General features: G+C 37.1%; 1 protein-coding gene across 6 annotated transcripts in view; it reads right to left on the bottom strand.

The window, feature by feature from the left end:
* Positions 1-17,951, bottom strand: part of ECHDC1 (ethylmalonyl-CoA decarboxylase 1) — a 58,217-nt gene that overhangs the window by 4,922 nt on the left and 35,344 nt on the right. For all 6 annotated transcript variants that reach the window (XM_066373288.1, XM_066373286.1, XM_066373285.1 and 3 more), the window contains 2 exons: positions 15,649-15,701; positions 13,772-13,852 (listed from right to left, as the gene is read on the bottom strand). In XM_066373288.1, the coding sequence (XP_066229385.1) occupies positions 13,772-13,852; positions 15,649-15,701 (134 nt within the window). The remainder of the gene's footprint in view (positions 1-13,771; positions 13,853-15,648; positions 15,702-17,951) is intronic.

The following is a 17,951-nucleotide window of genomic DNA, read 5'->3' as shown; positions in this document are numbered from 1 at the left end:
GTACTGAAAGTAAAAGGCTATATATAGTACCTATACTGGGTAGCCTAGCAAATGACAGAATTCTATTCTTTCTTAATATCTATCAATGGAGACTACAAAATATATACGATTTTTATATTTCCAAATAAAGGTAAAACTAATACTGTGTTCCATAGATATGGCTGAAGGAGAAAAACTTCAAGTTAATTAAGGAAAAAAAAACAGCCCTGGGTGGTTTGCTCAGTTGTAGAGTGTCGACCTGGTGTGTGGATGTCTCGAGTTTGATTCCCAGTCAGGGCACACAGCAGAAGCAACCATCTGCTATTCCTCCCCTCCCCTCTCCCTATCTTTCTCACTTCCTTTTCCCCTCCCACAGCCATAGCTAGATTGGTCTGAGAGCATAAGTCCAGATGGATGCTGAGGATGGCCCCATGGAGCCTCTGCCTCAGGTGCTAAAAATAGCTCAGTTGAGAGCATGGCCCCAGATGGGCAGAGCATCAGTCCCAGATGAGGTTTGCTAGGTGGATTCTGGTCAGGGTGCAAGTGGGAGTCTGTCTCTCTATCACCCCTCCTCTCACAAAATTAAAAAAAAAATACTACAAACAAAACAAAGACATGTAGCTCTACGATTAACTGAAGAAACAGTATGCAATATTTGAAATAGCAAAAATATATTAAAATTTTAAAGAAAGTATTGTTAAAAAAGTAAATAACATGATGTCATAAATTTAAAGGCTGAAGTCATTGATTTAAGTAAACTTTAGACCAGAAACTGCTAGCCCTTTTACATCATATGTTAAGAGCCAAAGACATCAAAGCAAATGGTGACATGAGGGAAAAGGGTGCATAAAATTATATAATTAGCAAAAGCATCTGAGTCCTTGAACATACACACTTATTTGTTTGCACATTCTTTCTTTTTGTTCTAATTGGGTGTTTTCTGCTACTTTGTCTTCCAAACTGCTGATTCAATCCTCTGCTTTATCTAATCTGCTGTTGAATCCTTCAAGTGTGTTCATTTCAGTTATTATATTACTCATTTTTAACTAGTTCTTTTTTATGGTTTTTATGTTCTTTTTATACTTATTCTTTTAGTTCTTTGTTTCTAGCAGTATCTCAAACCTTGCCCTCAAACCCTGTAAGTGCCAGCTGATTATATAATGAATTAATTTGTGAAAACACTCAGCACCACATGGCATATATAGACCCTCATATTAAAATACATGCATTCAATGAGTCATAATTTTCATGTAAAACATTTTTATAGAAAATGGCTTTTTACAAACATTTTCAAAAGCAAAACATTAACTTATGCATTTATTTATTTATTTGTTTTTATTAAGTGAGAGGTGGGGAGGCAGAGACAGACTCCTGCATGCACCCTGATTGGGATCCAACCGGTAAGCCCCTACCAGGTGATGCTCTGCCTGGCTGGGCAGAAGCTTAGTTGCTCATTGCTCAGCAACTGAGCTATTTTAGCACCTGAGGCTGAGGCCATGGAGTCATCCTCAGCGCTCACTTGAACCACTTGAGCCATGGCTGCAGGAGGGGAGCAGGGTGGGGTGGGGGGTGGAGAAACAGATGGTCGCTTCTCCTGTGTGCCTGGACCAGGAATCAAACCCAGGACTTCTTCACGCCGAGCTGATGCTCTACTGCTGAGCCAACCTGCCAGGGCCTAACTTATGAATTAAAAATAGCACTCCTTGGTTTTTGATTATCAGGGCATTAAAATATTATGTTTCCCTTTTATAAACAAAATTGGTTTGAGGAAATGAAAAGCTAGAACTGTGATAAAATAATTTGCTTCTAATATTTTAATCTGTCCTGACTAATTAAAAGTGTTTAGAATGAAATATAAATTAGGAGAATAGTTGAGTATTAGTTTTCTATTACAATCATAACAAATTACCTCTAATTTAGTGGTTTAAAAACATCTATTTATTGGTGGTTACGGGGGGGGGGGGGAAGGAGAGGGGAAGGGGGAGGGGGAAGGGCACAAAGAAAACTAGATAGAAGGTGACGGAGGACAATCTGACTTTGGGTGATGGGTATGCAACATAACTGATTGACAAGATAACCTGGACATGTTTTCTTTGAACATATGTACCCTGATTTATTGATGTCACCCCAGTAAAATTAATAATAAAAAAAATTTTTTAATCTATTTATTATCTCACAGATGTGTAGGTCTGGCTGGGCTCAACCGGTTTCTCTAAACTTGATCATACAAGGCAAAAATCAGCAAAGAAAACCATTAACAAAGTGAAAAGACTACCTACTGAATGAAAGAAGATATTCATCAGTGATATATCCAATTAGTGGTAATATTCAAAATTTATATACAACTCATACAATTTAACACCAAAAAACATATAATTGTATTAAAAAAATAAGCAGAGGCTCTGAATATATACTTCTCCAAAGAGGACATAGAGATGGTCAATAGACATATGAAAGATGCTCAAGGTAACTAATCATCAGAGAATTGCAAATAAAAACCACAATGATATATCACCTCACTCTGGTGAAAATGGCTATCATCAATAAATCAACAAACAAATGTTGGTGAGGATGTGGAGAAAAGGGAACACTTGTGCATTACTGGTGGAAATGCAAATTAGTGCAGCCACTGTGGAAAGCAGTATGGAAATTCTCAAGAAATTATAATAGAACTACCTGATGAATCAGCAATTCCACTTTTGAATATATCATATATCCAAAGAAATCCAAAACACTATTTTGAAATGACATATGAACCTTTATGTTCATTGCAGCATTAGTTACAATACCCAAGACATAAAAGCAACCTAAGTGTCCATTAATAGATGATTTGATAAAGAAGAGGTGGTACTGATATACAACGGAATATTGACCATAAAAAAGTGAAATCTTACCATATGCAAGCACATGGATGAACCTAGAAATTATAATGTTAAGTGATATAAATCAGAGACAAAAAGACAAATATCATCTGATTTCACTTATTTATGGATTCTAAAAACCAAAATAAAACAAACAAAAAAAACTGACTCATAGATACAGAGAACAAACTGATGGTTGTCAATGGAAGGGGGGTTAAAAGGACAGTGAAAAAGGTAGAGGAATTAAGAAGTACACACTGGCTGTCACAGGGATATAAAGTACAGCATAGGGAATATAGTCAATAGTATTTTAACAACTATGCATGGTGCCAGGTGGGTACTAGACTTTTGGGTGGAATAATTTTGTAAGGTATATAAATGACTGACCACTATGCTGTACACCTGAAACTAATATAATACTGGATGTCAACTGTAATTGAGAAATAAAATTTTTAAAAAGAAAACATATCTTCTATATTTTAGAAATGTATAAACATACATTTACCCATATATCACAAACATTGCCACTAAAGAAATTTGTATGTCTGGATTTTCTGTTTCATTTTTACTCTCTCAAAATATATATTTATATATAGTAATAAATAAAGTAACATACTATATGTAAAACATAAATATATAGTAAAATATATTACTAGAAAATTTTATACTTATATGTAGTAAAAATGTTACGAGAAAAAAATATATTTGATGTATATATCAAAAAGGTATAGTCAATAACAGATAAAATGGGATCATAACAACTAAACTAGAATGAAGCAGGTAAGAGTAAGAAAGAATAAACAAAATGGGACAAATATATAAAAAAGAAATACCAAGATGATAGATTTAAATCTAATTTCATCAATAACAACACTGAATATAGATCAGGGGTCGGGAACCGTTTTGGCTGAAAGAGCCATGAACGCCATATATTTTATTTTATTATTTTTATTCATTTTAATGGGGTGACATTGATAAATCAGGGTACATATGTTCAGAGAAAACATTTCTAGGTTATTTTGACATTTGATTATGCTGCATTCCCATCACCCAAAGTCCAATTGTCTTCCGTCACCTTCTAGCTGGTTTTCTTTGTGCCCCTCCACTCCCCCAACCCCCACCCCCTCCTCCCCCACACACTGTAACCCCCACACTCTTGTCCATGTCTCTGAGTCTCATTTTTATGTCCCACCTATGTATGGAATCATATAGTTCTTAGCTTTTCCTGATTTACTTATTTCGCTCAGTATAATGTTATCAAGGTCCACCCATGTTGTTGTAAATCAGGAGTCTCAAACTCGCAGCCCGCAGACTAATCAAACTTCGTGGATTAGTCTGCGGGCCAGTCTGTGGGCTGCACAAAATTGGTGGGCGGGCCGCGAGTTTGAGACCCCTGTTGTAAATGATCCGATGTCATCATTTCTTATGGCTTAGTAGTATTCCATAGTGTATATGTACCAAAGCTTTTTAATCCACTGTCCACTGACGGACACTTGGGCTGTTTCCAGATCTTCACTATTGTGAATAATGCTGCCATAAACATGGGGGTGCATTTCTTCTTTTCAAACAGTGCTATGGTGTACTTGGGCTTTATTCCTAACAGTGGTATAGCTGGGTCAAAAGGCAGTTCGATTTTTAATTTCTTGAGGAATCTGTTTTCGACAGTGGCTGCACCAGTCTGCAGTGCAGGAGTTCCCTTTTCTCCACATCCTTGCCAGCACTTATTCTGTGTTGTTTTGTTGATGAGCGCCATTCTGACTGGTGCAAGGTGATATATCATTGTGGTTTAAATTTGCATTTCTCTAATGATTAGTGATGTTGAGCATTTTTTCATATGACTATTGGCCATCTGTATGTCCTCTTTGGAGAAGTGTCTATTGATTTCTTTTGCCCATTTTTGGATTGGATTGTTTGTCTTCCTGGTATTAAGTTTTACAAGTTCTTTATAAATTTTGGTTATGAACCTCTTATCAGACGCAATGTCAAATATATTCTCCCATTGTGTAGTTTGTCTTTTTATTCTGTTCTTATTATCTTTAGCTGTGCAGAAGCTTTTTAGTTTGATATAGTCCCATTTATTTATTCTGTCTTTTATTTCAATTGCCTATGGAGACAAATCAGCAAATATTTATATATTGTTGCGAGAGATGTCAGAGAGCTTACTGCCTATGTTTTCTTCTAAGATGCTTATGGTTTTACAGCTTATATTTAAGTCTTTTATCCATTTTCAGTTTATTTTTGTGAATGGTGTAAGGTGGTGGTCTAGTTTCGTTTTTTTGCAGGTAGCTGTCCAATTTTCCCAACACCATTTGTTGAAGAGGCTGTCTTTACTCCAATGTATGCTCTTACCTCCTTTGTCAAATATCAGTTGTCCATAAAAGTGTGGGTTTATTTCTGGGTTCTCAGTTCTGTTCCATTGATCTATATGTCTGTCCTTATGCCAGTACCAGGCTGTTTTGAGTACAATGGCCTTGTAGTATAACTTGATATCAGGAAGTGTGATATCTCCTACTTTATTCTTCCTTTTCAAGATTGCTAAGGCTATTAGTGTTCTCTTTTGGTTCCATATAAATTTTTGGAATATGGCCTGACCTGTGGTGGCGCAGTGGACAAAGTGTTGACCTGGAAATGCTGATGTCGCCGGTTCAAAACCCTGGGCTTGCCTGGTCAAGGCACAGTTGGGAGTTGATGCTTCCAGCTCCTCCCCCCATCTCTCTCTTCTCTTTCTCTCTCCCTCTCTCTCTCTCTTCTCTAAAATGAATAAATAAAATAAAAATTAAAATTAAAAAAAAATAAATTTTTGGAATATGTGTTCTATATCTTTGTAGTAAGTCATTGGTATTTTAATAGGTATTGCATTGAATTTATAAATTGCTTTGGGTAATATAGACATTTTAACGATGTTTATTCTTCCTAACCATGAGCACGGTATATGATTCCACTTGTTTGTATCTTCCCTGATTTCTTTTATCAATGTTTTATAATTTTCCAAGTACAAGTCTTTAGTCTCCTTGGTTAAATTTATTCCTAGGTATTTTATTTTTTTGGTTGCAATGGTAAAGGGGACTGATTCCTTAATTTCTCTTTCTGACAGTTCATTGTTAGTGTATAAAAATGCCTCTGATTTCTGAGTATTAATTTTATATCCTGCCACCTTGCTGAATTCATTTATCAGGTCTAGTAGTTTTTTGACTGCGACTTTAGGGTTTTCTATATACAATATCATATCATCTGCAAATAATGATAGTTTTACTTCTTCTTTTCCAATTTGGATGCCTTTTATTTCTTTTTCTTGTCTGATTGCTGTGGCTAGGACTTCCAGAACTATGTTGAATAAGAGTGGTGAAAGGGGCACCCCTGACTTGTTCCTGATCTTAAGGGGACTGCTTTTAATTTTTGCCCATTGAATATGATGTTGGCTGTGGGTTTGACATAGATGGCCTTTATCATGTTCAGGTATGTTCCTTGTATTCCCACTTTGCTGAGAGTTTTGATCATGAATGGGTGCTGGATTTTATCAAATGCTTTTTCTGCATCTATTGAAATTACCATGTGGTTTTTCTCCTTCCTTTTGTTTATGTGATGAATCACATTGATTGATTTGCAAATATTGTACCAGCCTTGCTTCCCAAGAATAAATCCCACTTGATCATGGTGTATGATTTTTTTATATATTGCTGGATCTGGTTTGCTAATATTTTGTTGAGGATTTTAGCATCTAAATTCATCAGGGATATTGGCCTATAATTTTCTTTCTTTGTGTTGTCTTTGCCTGGTTTTGGAATCAGAATTATGCTCGCCTCATAAAAGGAGCTTGGAAGTCTTCCTTCCTCTTGAATTTTTTGAACTAGCTTGAGAAGGATAGGAGTTAGTTCTTCTTTGAATATTTGGTAGAATTCACTTGTAAAGCCATCAGGCCCAGGACTTTTCTTTTTTGGGAGTTTTTGATAACTGTTTCAATCTCATTTGTTGTAATTGGTCTGTTTAGGTTTTCTGATTTTTCCAGATTAATTTTTGGAAGATTATATGTTTCAAGGAATTTGTCCATTTCATCTAGGTTGTCTAGTTTTTTGGCATACAGTTCTTCATAGTATTTTCTTACACTATTTTGTATTTCTGTTGTGTCAGTTGTTATTTCTCCACTTCGTTTCTAATTTTATTTATTTGAGTCCTCTCTCTTTTTTTCTTGGTGAGTCTGGTTAAAGGTTCATTGATCTTGTTTACCTTTTCAAAAAAACAGCTCCTCGTTTCATTGATCCTCTGTATTGTTTCTTTAGCCTCCATGTCATTTATTTCTGCTCTGATCTTTATTATTTCCTATATCTACTAGCTCTGGGCTTTACTTGCTGTTCTTTTTCTATTTCTTTTAGATGTAGGGTCAAGTTGTTTATTTGAGTTTTTTCTAGCTTCTTGAGGTTTGCTTGTAATGCTATGAACTTCCCTCTCAGGACTGCTTTTGCTGTGTCCCATAAATTTTGAGTTGATGTATGGTCATTATCGTTCATTTATAGGAATTTTTTCATTTCTTCTTTGATCTCATTGTTAACCCATTCGTTATTTAATACCATGCTATTTAGTTTCCAAGTGTTTGAGTATTTTTCAGTTTTTCTGTTGTGGTTGATTTCTAGTTTCATGCCATTGTGATCAGAAAAAGTGCTCGATATGATTTCAATCTTCTTAAATTTGTTGAGACCCTTATGTGCCCTAACATGTGGTCAATTCTAGAGAATGTACCATGAGCACTCGAAAAGAATGTATATTCTGCTGCTTTAGGGTGAAAGGTTCTGAAGGTATCTATTAAATCGAGTTGATCTTAAGTATGTCCTTTAAGTCTGCTGTTTTTTTGTTAATTTTCTTTCTTGAGGATCTATCTAGTAATGTTAGTGAAGTATTGAAATCCCCTACTCTTACAGTATTGCTGTAGATCTCGCCCTTTAAATCCATCAAAGTCTGCTTTATTTATTTAGGTGTTCCTATATTAGGTGCATAGATATTTATAACAGTTATATCTTCCTGTTGGATTGCTCCCTTTATCATTATGTAGTGACCTTCATTATCTCTTATTATAGTCTTTGTTTTAAAGTCCATTTTGTCTAAGTATTGCTACCCCAGCTTTATTTTCATTTCCATTTGTGTGAAATATTTTTTTCCATCCTTTTATCTTCAATCTATGTGCATCTTTTGTTTTAAGTTGTGTCAATTATAGATAGCGTATGTATGGGTCCTGTTTGCTTTTTTTTTTTTTTTTTGGATTTTTCCGAAGATGGAAATAGAGAGGCAGTCAGACAGACTCCCGAATACGCCCGACCAGGATCCACCCGGCACGCCCACCAGGGGGCAATGCTCTGCCCATCTGGGTCGTCGCTCTGTTGCAACCAGAGCCATTCTATTGCCTGAGGCAGAGGCCACAGAGCCTTCTTCAGCGCCTGAGCCAACTTTGCTCTAATGGAGCCTTGGCTGTGGAAGGGGAAGAGAGAGACAGAGAGGAAGGAGAAGCAGAGGGGTGGAGAAGCAGATGGGCGCTTCTCCTGTGTGCCCTGGCCGGGAATCGAACCCAGGACTCCCAAACGCCAGGCCAACACTCTACCACTGAGCCAACCGGCCAGGGCTGGGTCCTGTTTTCTTATCCACGCAGTTACTCTACGTCTTTTGATCGGATCATTTAATCCATTTACATTTAAGGTTATTATTGATATGTAATTGTTTATTGCGATTTTATTCTTTAAATCTGTATTCTTCTTTTGCTGTATTCTTTTTCTCCTTTGATTTGTTTACAACAGGCCCCTTAGCATTTCTTGCAGCGTTGGTTTGGTTGTAGTGAATTCCTTGAGGTTTTTTTTTTTTTGTCTGGAGAGCTTTTTATTTCTCTTTCAATTTTAAATGATAGCCTTGCTGGATAAAGTAGTCTTGGTTGTAGGCTCTTGTTCCGCATTACTTTGAATATTTCTTGCCATTCCCTTCTGGCCTCAAGTGTTTCTGTTGAGAAGTCGGAAGTCATCCTTATGGGGGCTCCTTTGTAGGTGATAGTCTTTTTTTCTCTAGCAGCTTTTAATATTTTCTCTTTATCACTTAGCTTCGGTATTTTAATTATGATGTTTCTTGGTGTAGGTTTCTTTGAGCTTCTCTTTAATGGAGTTCTCTGTGCTTCTTGAACATGTGAGATGTTTCCCTGCCATAACTGAGGGAAGTTTTCAGCTATGATATGCTTGAACAAAGTCTCTATCCCTTGTTCTTTCTCTTCTTCTTCAGGAATCCCTATGATGCGGATGTTATTTCTTTTCATGTTGTCACTGAGCTCTCTTAGAGTTTCCTCAAACTTTTTGAGTCTCTTTTCTTTTTTTCTGCTCTGCTTCCTTGCCTTTATTTATCTTGTCCTCTAACTCGCTGATTCGATTCTCAGCTTCATCGATCCTGCTTTTTATTCCTTCCATTGTGTTCTTCATTTCTGATATTGTATTTGTCATTTCTGACTGATTCTTTTTTATTATTTCAATGTCCTTTTTTATATTTGCTATCTCTTTATTTAGCTGTTTGTAATGACCATTTATTGTTGTTCTAATATCTTTGAACATCCTAACAATCGTTATTTTAAACTCTGCATCTGGTAATTTGGTTATATCTGATTTATTCAGGTCCTTTTCTGGGGATTTTTCTTGATTCATTTGTGTTGCATTTCTCTGCCTCCTCATTTTCTCTGTGTAAAAGAAGGTTTTGGTCACTGGAGTCCACTGGGTGTGGTCTCTGTTCCCTAGGTATGGTCTGTCTGCATGCCTGCCACCCCCTCTGCTTTTCTGCCTAGGGCATTTGGGTATGGGCATTGCCAGTGCCTGCCCACTGGGGCTGTTGCTATGGTTTCTGCCTCTTCTTCACGGGAGTGGCTGTGATCACGTGCTCGGGTTTACAGGCCTTGGTGCCCTTGGCCTTTGCCCCGCCCCCATGGGTGGCATTATGCTCGGCTCTGAGGGCAGTGGTGAGCATCTTTGCTCAGCAGTGGGTCTCCGCCTGTTTCCGGGCTTTCGCCCTGCCCTTGCAGGAGGAGCCCGCTCGTGGGACAGCTGTAAACGGCTCCACAGGCCAGGCGGGACTGCGTGCCCACGCTCAGTAGCAGGACTCTGCTTGTTCTGGGTTTTTGGCTCCACCTCCATGGGAGGAGCCAGCTCCCAAGTCAGGCCACAATCTGGGTTCTGCGGGCGGGGCAAGGCTGTGCTCCTGCGCCCTTTCTCAAGGGCTGGTCTCCACCCCTTCTGGGTTCCCGCCCTTCCCTCCACAGGCTGGATTGCAGACGGCCTGCAGCTGGGCTTGACCACTTTTGCACGCCCCCTCATCCCCAGCCAGGCAAGACTGAGCTAATACCTGGGCCCAGTGGTGGCCAGCCGGCTTCCGCCCTTGCCAACAGAACAGTGCTTCCACATCCTGCCGCCACCCGCCCTCCGGCGAGCCCTCAGCCGTGCGGGTGGGGGTGCTGCAGCTCAGACCCTAACACTCACTACTATAGTCCTGAAAGCTCCCTCCTTCTAAGCAACTTTGCTCTGGGTGCCACGGGAGAGCTTGTTTGGCTGGTGTCCTGCTTCCCTTTGCTGGTATTGCTGTTTCCAGGGGAAATATTCACTTCAGATTTGGGGAGTGACTCGTCCCAGGGGTTAGGGTGGCTGTCTCCCAAAATGTTTCTCCCTGTGCCTCCTAGATTAAACTCTCTTCCTGCTACTCTGGTCCTCTCCTCTCTCCCTGTCCCCCAGGAGCCCCGGGTGAGTGGTTGTGAGAGAGGTGTTCTGTGCAGTCCCTTTAAGAAGAATCCTGGGTCTGAGAAATCAGTCTCTTTCTCACAAACAGTATCCTGTCTTGTTTCCAGCTAAATTCTGTCCATACGCCTCTTCTAGGCTCTAGGGCTTCAGGCTGGGGCTTTGCTCCTGGGATTCAGGACCCTCTCATCTCTGCTAAACTCACTTCCCGCCACACCAGTCTCTCCCGGCTGCCATTTGCTCTGGGGAGCTGGGCAGCCCTCTCTGCGTTTCCACTTTTCCTACCAGTCTCGGTGTGGCTTCTTCAGTGTTCATCAGTTGAAGAGTCCTCTTAGTTTAATCCAAAATTGGTTTTTCCAGATGATGGTTCTTAAAATTAGTTTGTAATCCACTTTGGTTCTGGGAGGTGGAAGTTGGTACATCTGCCATTGCCATCTTGTCTTAAATGCCACATATTTTAAAATGTAATTCCGTGAGAGCCATACAACGACCCATGTACATTATGCATTATTCAGTAAAAATTTGGTGTTGTCCCAGAGGACAGCTGTGATTGGTTCCAGCCACCCGCAACCATGAACATGAGCGGTAGGAAATGTATAGATTGTAATACATGAAAATGTTTTATATTTTTAACGTTATTATTTTTTTCATTAAAGATTTGTCTGCAAGCCCGATGCAGCCATCAAAAGAGCCACATCTGGCTCGCAAGCCATAGGTTCCCTACCCCTGATATAGATAGTATAAGCATTCCAATTGAAAGGCAGAAACTGTTAGACCAAATAAAAATCAAGAATCAAATATATATTGTCTACTAATTAGAATCACCTTTGATAAATACAGCATAGATTAAAATTTAAAAACAATAAAAGGTGTACCATGAAAGAAAAAGAAAAAGGTATGCCACAGAAATCTTAATGCTATATTTATATTAGACAAAATAGATTCTAGATTGAATCCCTAACCAAACAAAGGGCATTTGTACAGCAATTAAATAAATTTAAATGATGTCTATAGATTAGTAAATATACTGTAAAAATATTAATTTCCTGGATTGGTAATTGTCCTGTGGTTATATATGATATTTATAGTTGGGAAACTGAAAAGTACATAGGGATTATCTGTGCAATTTTTTGCTGGTTTTTCATAAGTCTAATTATTTCAAAATGAAAAGTTAAAATTTTTTAATTAAAATTTTCTGCTGTTCAAAAGACATTACTAATAAATTTAAAACGTTGAAAGAATATTCATAATACTTATGTTTGACAAAAAATGCTATGTATTTGTAAAAGGACTTTTTATCCAGACTACAAAGTAATAATAATAAATAATATACATTGAAAGGCATATAACTGAGCAAGAAAATGAACAGATCATTGACATATAGAATAACACAGATGAATCTCAAAAACAAATCTGGTATATCCACACAATGAAATACTTTTCAACATTAAAAAGGAATGCAGTCATGAAATGCAGTACATATTGATGAATCTCAAATAATTACACTGAATAAAAGAAGCTAGACACCAAAAGAGTACATACTATATGAGTCCATTCATAGAAAACTCTAAAAATAAACCATAAAACCAATATAATTTAGAGTGAGAAGGTGATCAGTGTTTGTCTTGGACTGGCAAGAACCGACTGGGAGAAATTTCATGAAAACATATGGGGGTAAAAAAATGTTTTGGATCTTTATTGTGGAGGTGGTTACATGAGGTAGAATAAAATTATACCTCTTTAAAATTGATTTAACAATTATTAAAATGAAGGTTAGAAAAGATAAGTCTTTGATTAAATAATATACATCTTTTAGCATCCTTAATTATAGGTTTTTTTCCTTTTGATGGGTCCTTTTATATTGTCATGAGTATTTTCACAGCATATTACTACAAGACAGATTACAAAAGTTAGTATATATATTGATACTTTAAAAATCTGAACTTTGAAAAATTTGGAATTCAAAGAACCAGATCTGAAAGGAAATTAAGGAGCTGAATTAGTCACCTGCCTCCACTATTTTTCCCCTGGCCCACAGTACTCCATGCCAGTGTGAAATGGTTTTTTCTTTCGTGTTTAAAAGGAAGAGTCAAAATCTTAAACATTGAATATGTCCGCTTAGCATACATTCCAACATCTTTCTTTGCCAGAGGGGGAGAAGGGGTAAGGCCAGGGCATAGCCTTAAGGTTAAAAATGAAAGAATTAATGCATTTAAAATATGCCAGAACATTTCCATTCTGGCATTTATGTAAAAGAGAGCAGTATAAGGTAATCTCTAATCACTATTGTGTATATATAAATTGATGTGTACTTTAGGCCAGTATTATGCTAAAATCTACATATTTGTTAACTAATTTAAATGTATTTATAAACACTTAAGAAAGATTATTCTTATTTAATAGGTAAAGAAATAAAGACTTAGAAGAAATACTTACTTAAAGTCAGATTTTAAAAAGGCAAAGTGAGATTGAACCTAAGTCTTTCTGACTCCAGTGCTAGAGCTTTTTACTCTTTATCCGTTTCATTTCCAATTATGTCATATACAATATCTTACACACTCTACAGAGGCTCAATTGTGTAAATATATACAGCTCAAAGAACAGTGAACTGCTTCTCCTGATAGCCAAGCTAGTAGGTCCTAAGAATGATAACTGAGAATGCAGTTTCAAGCACATGTAAAGCATTCGACTCGATAAGATGCCATTCCTAACGCTGGTTGTATGAGCTATCCAATACTAAAAAATATTCTAGGGATGCAAGGGTTATTTGTCCCAAATCATTTTATTCCCTAATCAGCCCAGTTACTATAAATCACAGCAAAGATAAGAAAGTCTTTTTTCCATCCTTTTTATTTTATTTAGTTCTTTACTTTTCTTTGTATAGTTCTTTTGAATCTTGAAGTTTCATATATTTCCTTGGCTTGCCTCCCCAGGGATTTTACTAAAATAGATTTGATTTATTAAAATTAATTTTGTTTGGGTAACTTTTTGAATGAATGGTACTAAAGTAATAGTCGAGTTATTATGCTTGACTAAAATTATCTACTTTAATGATTAACAAAAAGACAGTTCACAAATTGACTTTGCTGTTTAAGAGTATATAAAATATTTACATATTGACATTCAGGAAAAAATAAATTTGAGCATATGTTAATTATATCTATGCAAGGAGTAATGCAATTTTCATCCTACCTGAAATCACATGCTGTAATAAATTCTGCTCCTCCACCCAATGCCCAACCTTGAACCAGTGCAACACTTAATAAAGGAAGTCTGTATATTGAAGGAAAAAGAAAAAATGTATATTAACATTTTTATTTCAATATTATTTAAAAACTTAAGATTCAATATAAACAAAATTATTGAACTATGTTTAGATTAAAAAACAAAACTCAAAGGATAGCCCATGCTTCATAAGGAGCAAAACAGTATTTTACTGAAGATATACTAATTCATACTAAATGCCATGTAAGTTATCAAAATACTTCCCTGAATCATTATATATTTTAAAACTGTAGTCAGATTATAATTTTATTCCAACTAAATGGATGTTTTCAGGCCCTGGCTGGATGGCTCAGTGGTAGAACACAGGCCCAGCATGTGGATGTCCTGGGTTCAATTCCTGGTCAAGGCACACAGAAGGGAGTGCCTTCCTCTTCTCTCTCTCTTTCTTTTTCTCTCTCTGCCCATACCTGCAGCCATGGCTCAACTGGCTCAAGTGAGTTGGCCCCAGACACTGAGAATGGCTTCTTGCCATCCTCAGGCACTAAAAATAGCTCGGTTGTCGAGCCATGGAGCAAAGTCCCAGATGGGCAAAGCATCACCCTAAAGGGGGCTTGCCTGGTGGGGGTGCATGTGTGAGTCTGTTTCTCTGCCTCCCCTGCTCTCACTTAATTTAAAACGATAATAATAATAAATGGATGTTTTTGGATAATATATAGTCCCTGGAATTTCTCAACTACTTACTGGAAATCAGGAATAATGAAATGTGATATTCTCTTGGTCTATTTTTGGATCAGTTAAGGCCATATCCCAAGGGAGGAAATGTGATACAGAAGAATGAATTCCAAAACTGTTATTATAAAGGTTCCTATCTTTTTACTACTCACTGAAATAATCCATAGACAATTACTATATAAAGGAATGGTTCTGTGGAAAAATAAATCTCTTCACCTTTTCTGTTGCAAAAACCCACTTTGCAGTGCAGGACTGTATCAGTATTAAAAGGTAAGCCTAAAATGTTTTGAAAGTATGAATTTTTTGTAGGTTCTAACTGAAATGCAAAGCTATAGCTTTAAAGTAACGGAATATTTCCTAGTGTACACTACTCCCAATTAAAAATAATTATTTTAATAAGAAAACTTTAAGCCTGCAGGAGGTGGCACAGAGGAGTGTGTTGGACTGGGACACTGAGGAACTGGGTTCAAAACCCTGAGGTCGCCAGCTTGAGCATGGGCTTATTGGAATTGAGCATGGGATCACTAGCTTGAGTGTGGGGCTTCTGGCTTAAGTGTGGAATCTTAGACATGACCCCATGACCACTGGCTTGAAGCTCAAGGTCACTGGCTTGAGTCCAAGGTTGCTGGCTTGAGCAAGGGGTCACTGGTTGTGCTGTAGCCTGTAGTCCCCTGGTCAAGACATATATGAGAAAGCAATTAATGAACAACAAAGCTGCTGCAACAAAGAATTGATGCTTCTCATTTCTCTCTCCCTTCCGGTCTCTCATTGTCCCTTTTTCTTTCTCTCTTGCTAAAAGAAAAAAACAACTAAGATTTATCCAAGAAGAGGTCAACTGCAATAAGGGGACAGAGTAAACAGGAGCCAATACAAGAAAAAAGTATTTTAGAATAGTAATGTTATGATTCCATTATTCTTTCTAGACTCTCACATATGAAGAACACCAAAAGTACAGTGGTGTCCAGTTGGTAAAAATATACTAAATAAATAGTTCATCATTAGAAAAAATATAATGCGAAAATCATCTATTACTTTTAACTGGCAACACAGAATAATAAAGAGCTATTTTTTTTTTTTTTAGAAATCATATTTTAAAAAGAAAAATATATTACCTCATTAATCTTGTTAAGGTGTTTTGCATGAACATACATAATTCCTGTCCATCCTTTAAATAAAAATAAACATAAACACAGTTATAATGCAAATATTTTACAAGAAATTAAAAATATATATTTTCAGGGTTTAGAGAGTAATAAAGCAAAAAATACACCTAGCTTTTTTTTATGAGGTTCTCATTTAAAGCTCTTTGATACTGTCTGAAGTGCAAATGATGCAGTTTTGGATTTTGTTGATTTTCTAGGATTCCTTGAGCTCAGCTTTACATGAGGTATTAGCAAAGACTTAGATGTAACACTTAGATTACATACCCTACAAGCATATGAAGTTCTATTCAGAGTATTACAGAAAGAAGAGACATAAGACACACCCACTTATTAGCCCAAACTCTGATCCCCTAAGAATATAAACAAATAAAAACCAATTTCACCTGACCAGGTAGGTAGTGGCACAGTTGATGAAGCGTTGGCATGGGACACAGGTTCAAAACACTGAGGTTGCTGACTTGAGCATGAGATCATAGACATGATGCCATGGTCACTGGCTTGAGTCCAAGGTCACTGGCTTGAGCTAGGGTCATTGACTCAGCTGGAACCCCCCCCCCCCCCCGCCCCGGGCAAGGCACATATGAAAAAGCAATCAATGAACAACTAAGGTGCCGCAGGGAAGAACTGATGCTTCTTCCTGTCTGTTGAGCTCCCTTCCTGTCTGTTCTTCTCTCTGTTTCTCTGTCTCTTTCATTTAAAAAGAAATTCTTAAAAGTAGTCTAAATGTATATTGCCTCTTTCTTCTTCTGCACTTACACTTTCTTCAGGCTAGTATAATCTGATCTTTAGCTTCTCTCGACTCCCTTTGAAAGTTTCTAATAATCTCCTGTTTGTTAAATTAAATGGTTTTTCCTTATTCTCTCTTCCTCTATTTCTCCATAACAAATGGTATTATGCCTTGACCAATTTCTTTATATTTTGATATTCTCTTAGTTTCTAGTAACACTGTCTACTCCTGATTCTCTTCTGATTTTTGTTCTTTTCCAGTTTTCTTTTTGTCTCTCTTGTTCAGATAAATCCTTTAAATGCATGTATCCCAAAAACACAATCCATGATTCTTTTTCCCTTTTTTATCTACAATTTCTTCTTTGGAAATCTGATCCATTCCCATTGTTATAACTATTACTTTCATGCACAGTTCCAAAACCTACTAGAAATTTCACATTCTGCCAATCATATTCAGCATGGCAAAACCAATTAGGAATAAAACAGCTGAGTTTGAATCTTAGCACTATCACTTAATAGTAACATGACCTTGAGCAGGTCATAACTATTAACTTCAGTTCCGTCATCCATAAGGAAGAATAAAGAATAAAAAAAATACCCGTTCTATTTGACTTAAAGGACAGTTAGAAAGTTGAAAATGTACCTAGACATAAATGTAAACAAGTTATGAGTTAATGGAAAAAGGTCTTCTTGTCAACAAGGCTCATAATTTTGGTATTATCTTTGACTTCCATTTTACAGTTTTTTTTAAATTATTTTTTTTTAATTTCATTGATCTGAGAGCGAGAGAGAAAGTAAGACAGGAAGGGAGAGAAGGAGGGGAGGAGGAGGGAGACAAAAAGCATCAATTCACAGCTGCTTCACTTTAGTTGTTCACTGATTGCTTCTCATACGTGCGTGGAAGGTGAGGGGCAGGGCTCAAGCTGAGTCAATGACCCCTTCCTTGCTCAAGCCAGCAACCTTGGGCTTCAAGCCAGCGACCTTGGGATCTGTGGATGATCCTACGCTCAAGCCAGTGACCCCACACTCAAGCTGGCAATCCCATGTTCAAGCTGACCAGTCCCTGCTTAAACCGGCTCAATCTTGGGATTTCAAACCAGGGACCTCAGTGTCCGGGCCGACCCTCTATCTGCAATGTTTAAACCTGTCAGACCCATTTCACAGTTTTTCCATATTCAATTAGTCACCAGGCATGTCCCCCAAGTTCTTTCTTTGAAATATTTCCAACATAATCCCTTTTTTTAATTTTCACTGCTATTACACTAGTTCAAACTTATGTTACTTATGCTCAGATTATTACAACAGCATTTCTTCCTAAATGTTCTCTAAGTATTTAATTTCTTTTCCCTCTGCAATATATATTTCATTATACCATCTGATAAACCTTTCTATAAGATGATTATTTCATACCACCAAAAGAGAAACCTCTAAATTACTTGGGAAAAACTAATCCTAAACAATTTTACCAACTTTATTAATTACTCTATCACCTATCCAAGAACCCTAACTTCAGTCACAACAAACTA

This window comes from Saccopteryx leptura, chromosome 3, assembly GCF_036850995.1.
Source record: "Saccopteryx leptura isolate mSacLep1 chromosome 3, mSacLep1_pri_phased_curated, whole genome shotgun sequence".
In the NCBI taxonomy this organism is placed as follows: domain Eukaryota; kingdom Metazoa; phylum Chordata; class Mammalia; order Chiroptera; family Emballonuridae; genus Saccopteryx; species Saccopteryx leptura.
The sequence above is the reverse complement of the archived record's forward strand: the minus strand, read 5'-3'. Positions and strand labels throughout refer to the sequence as shown.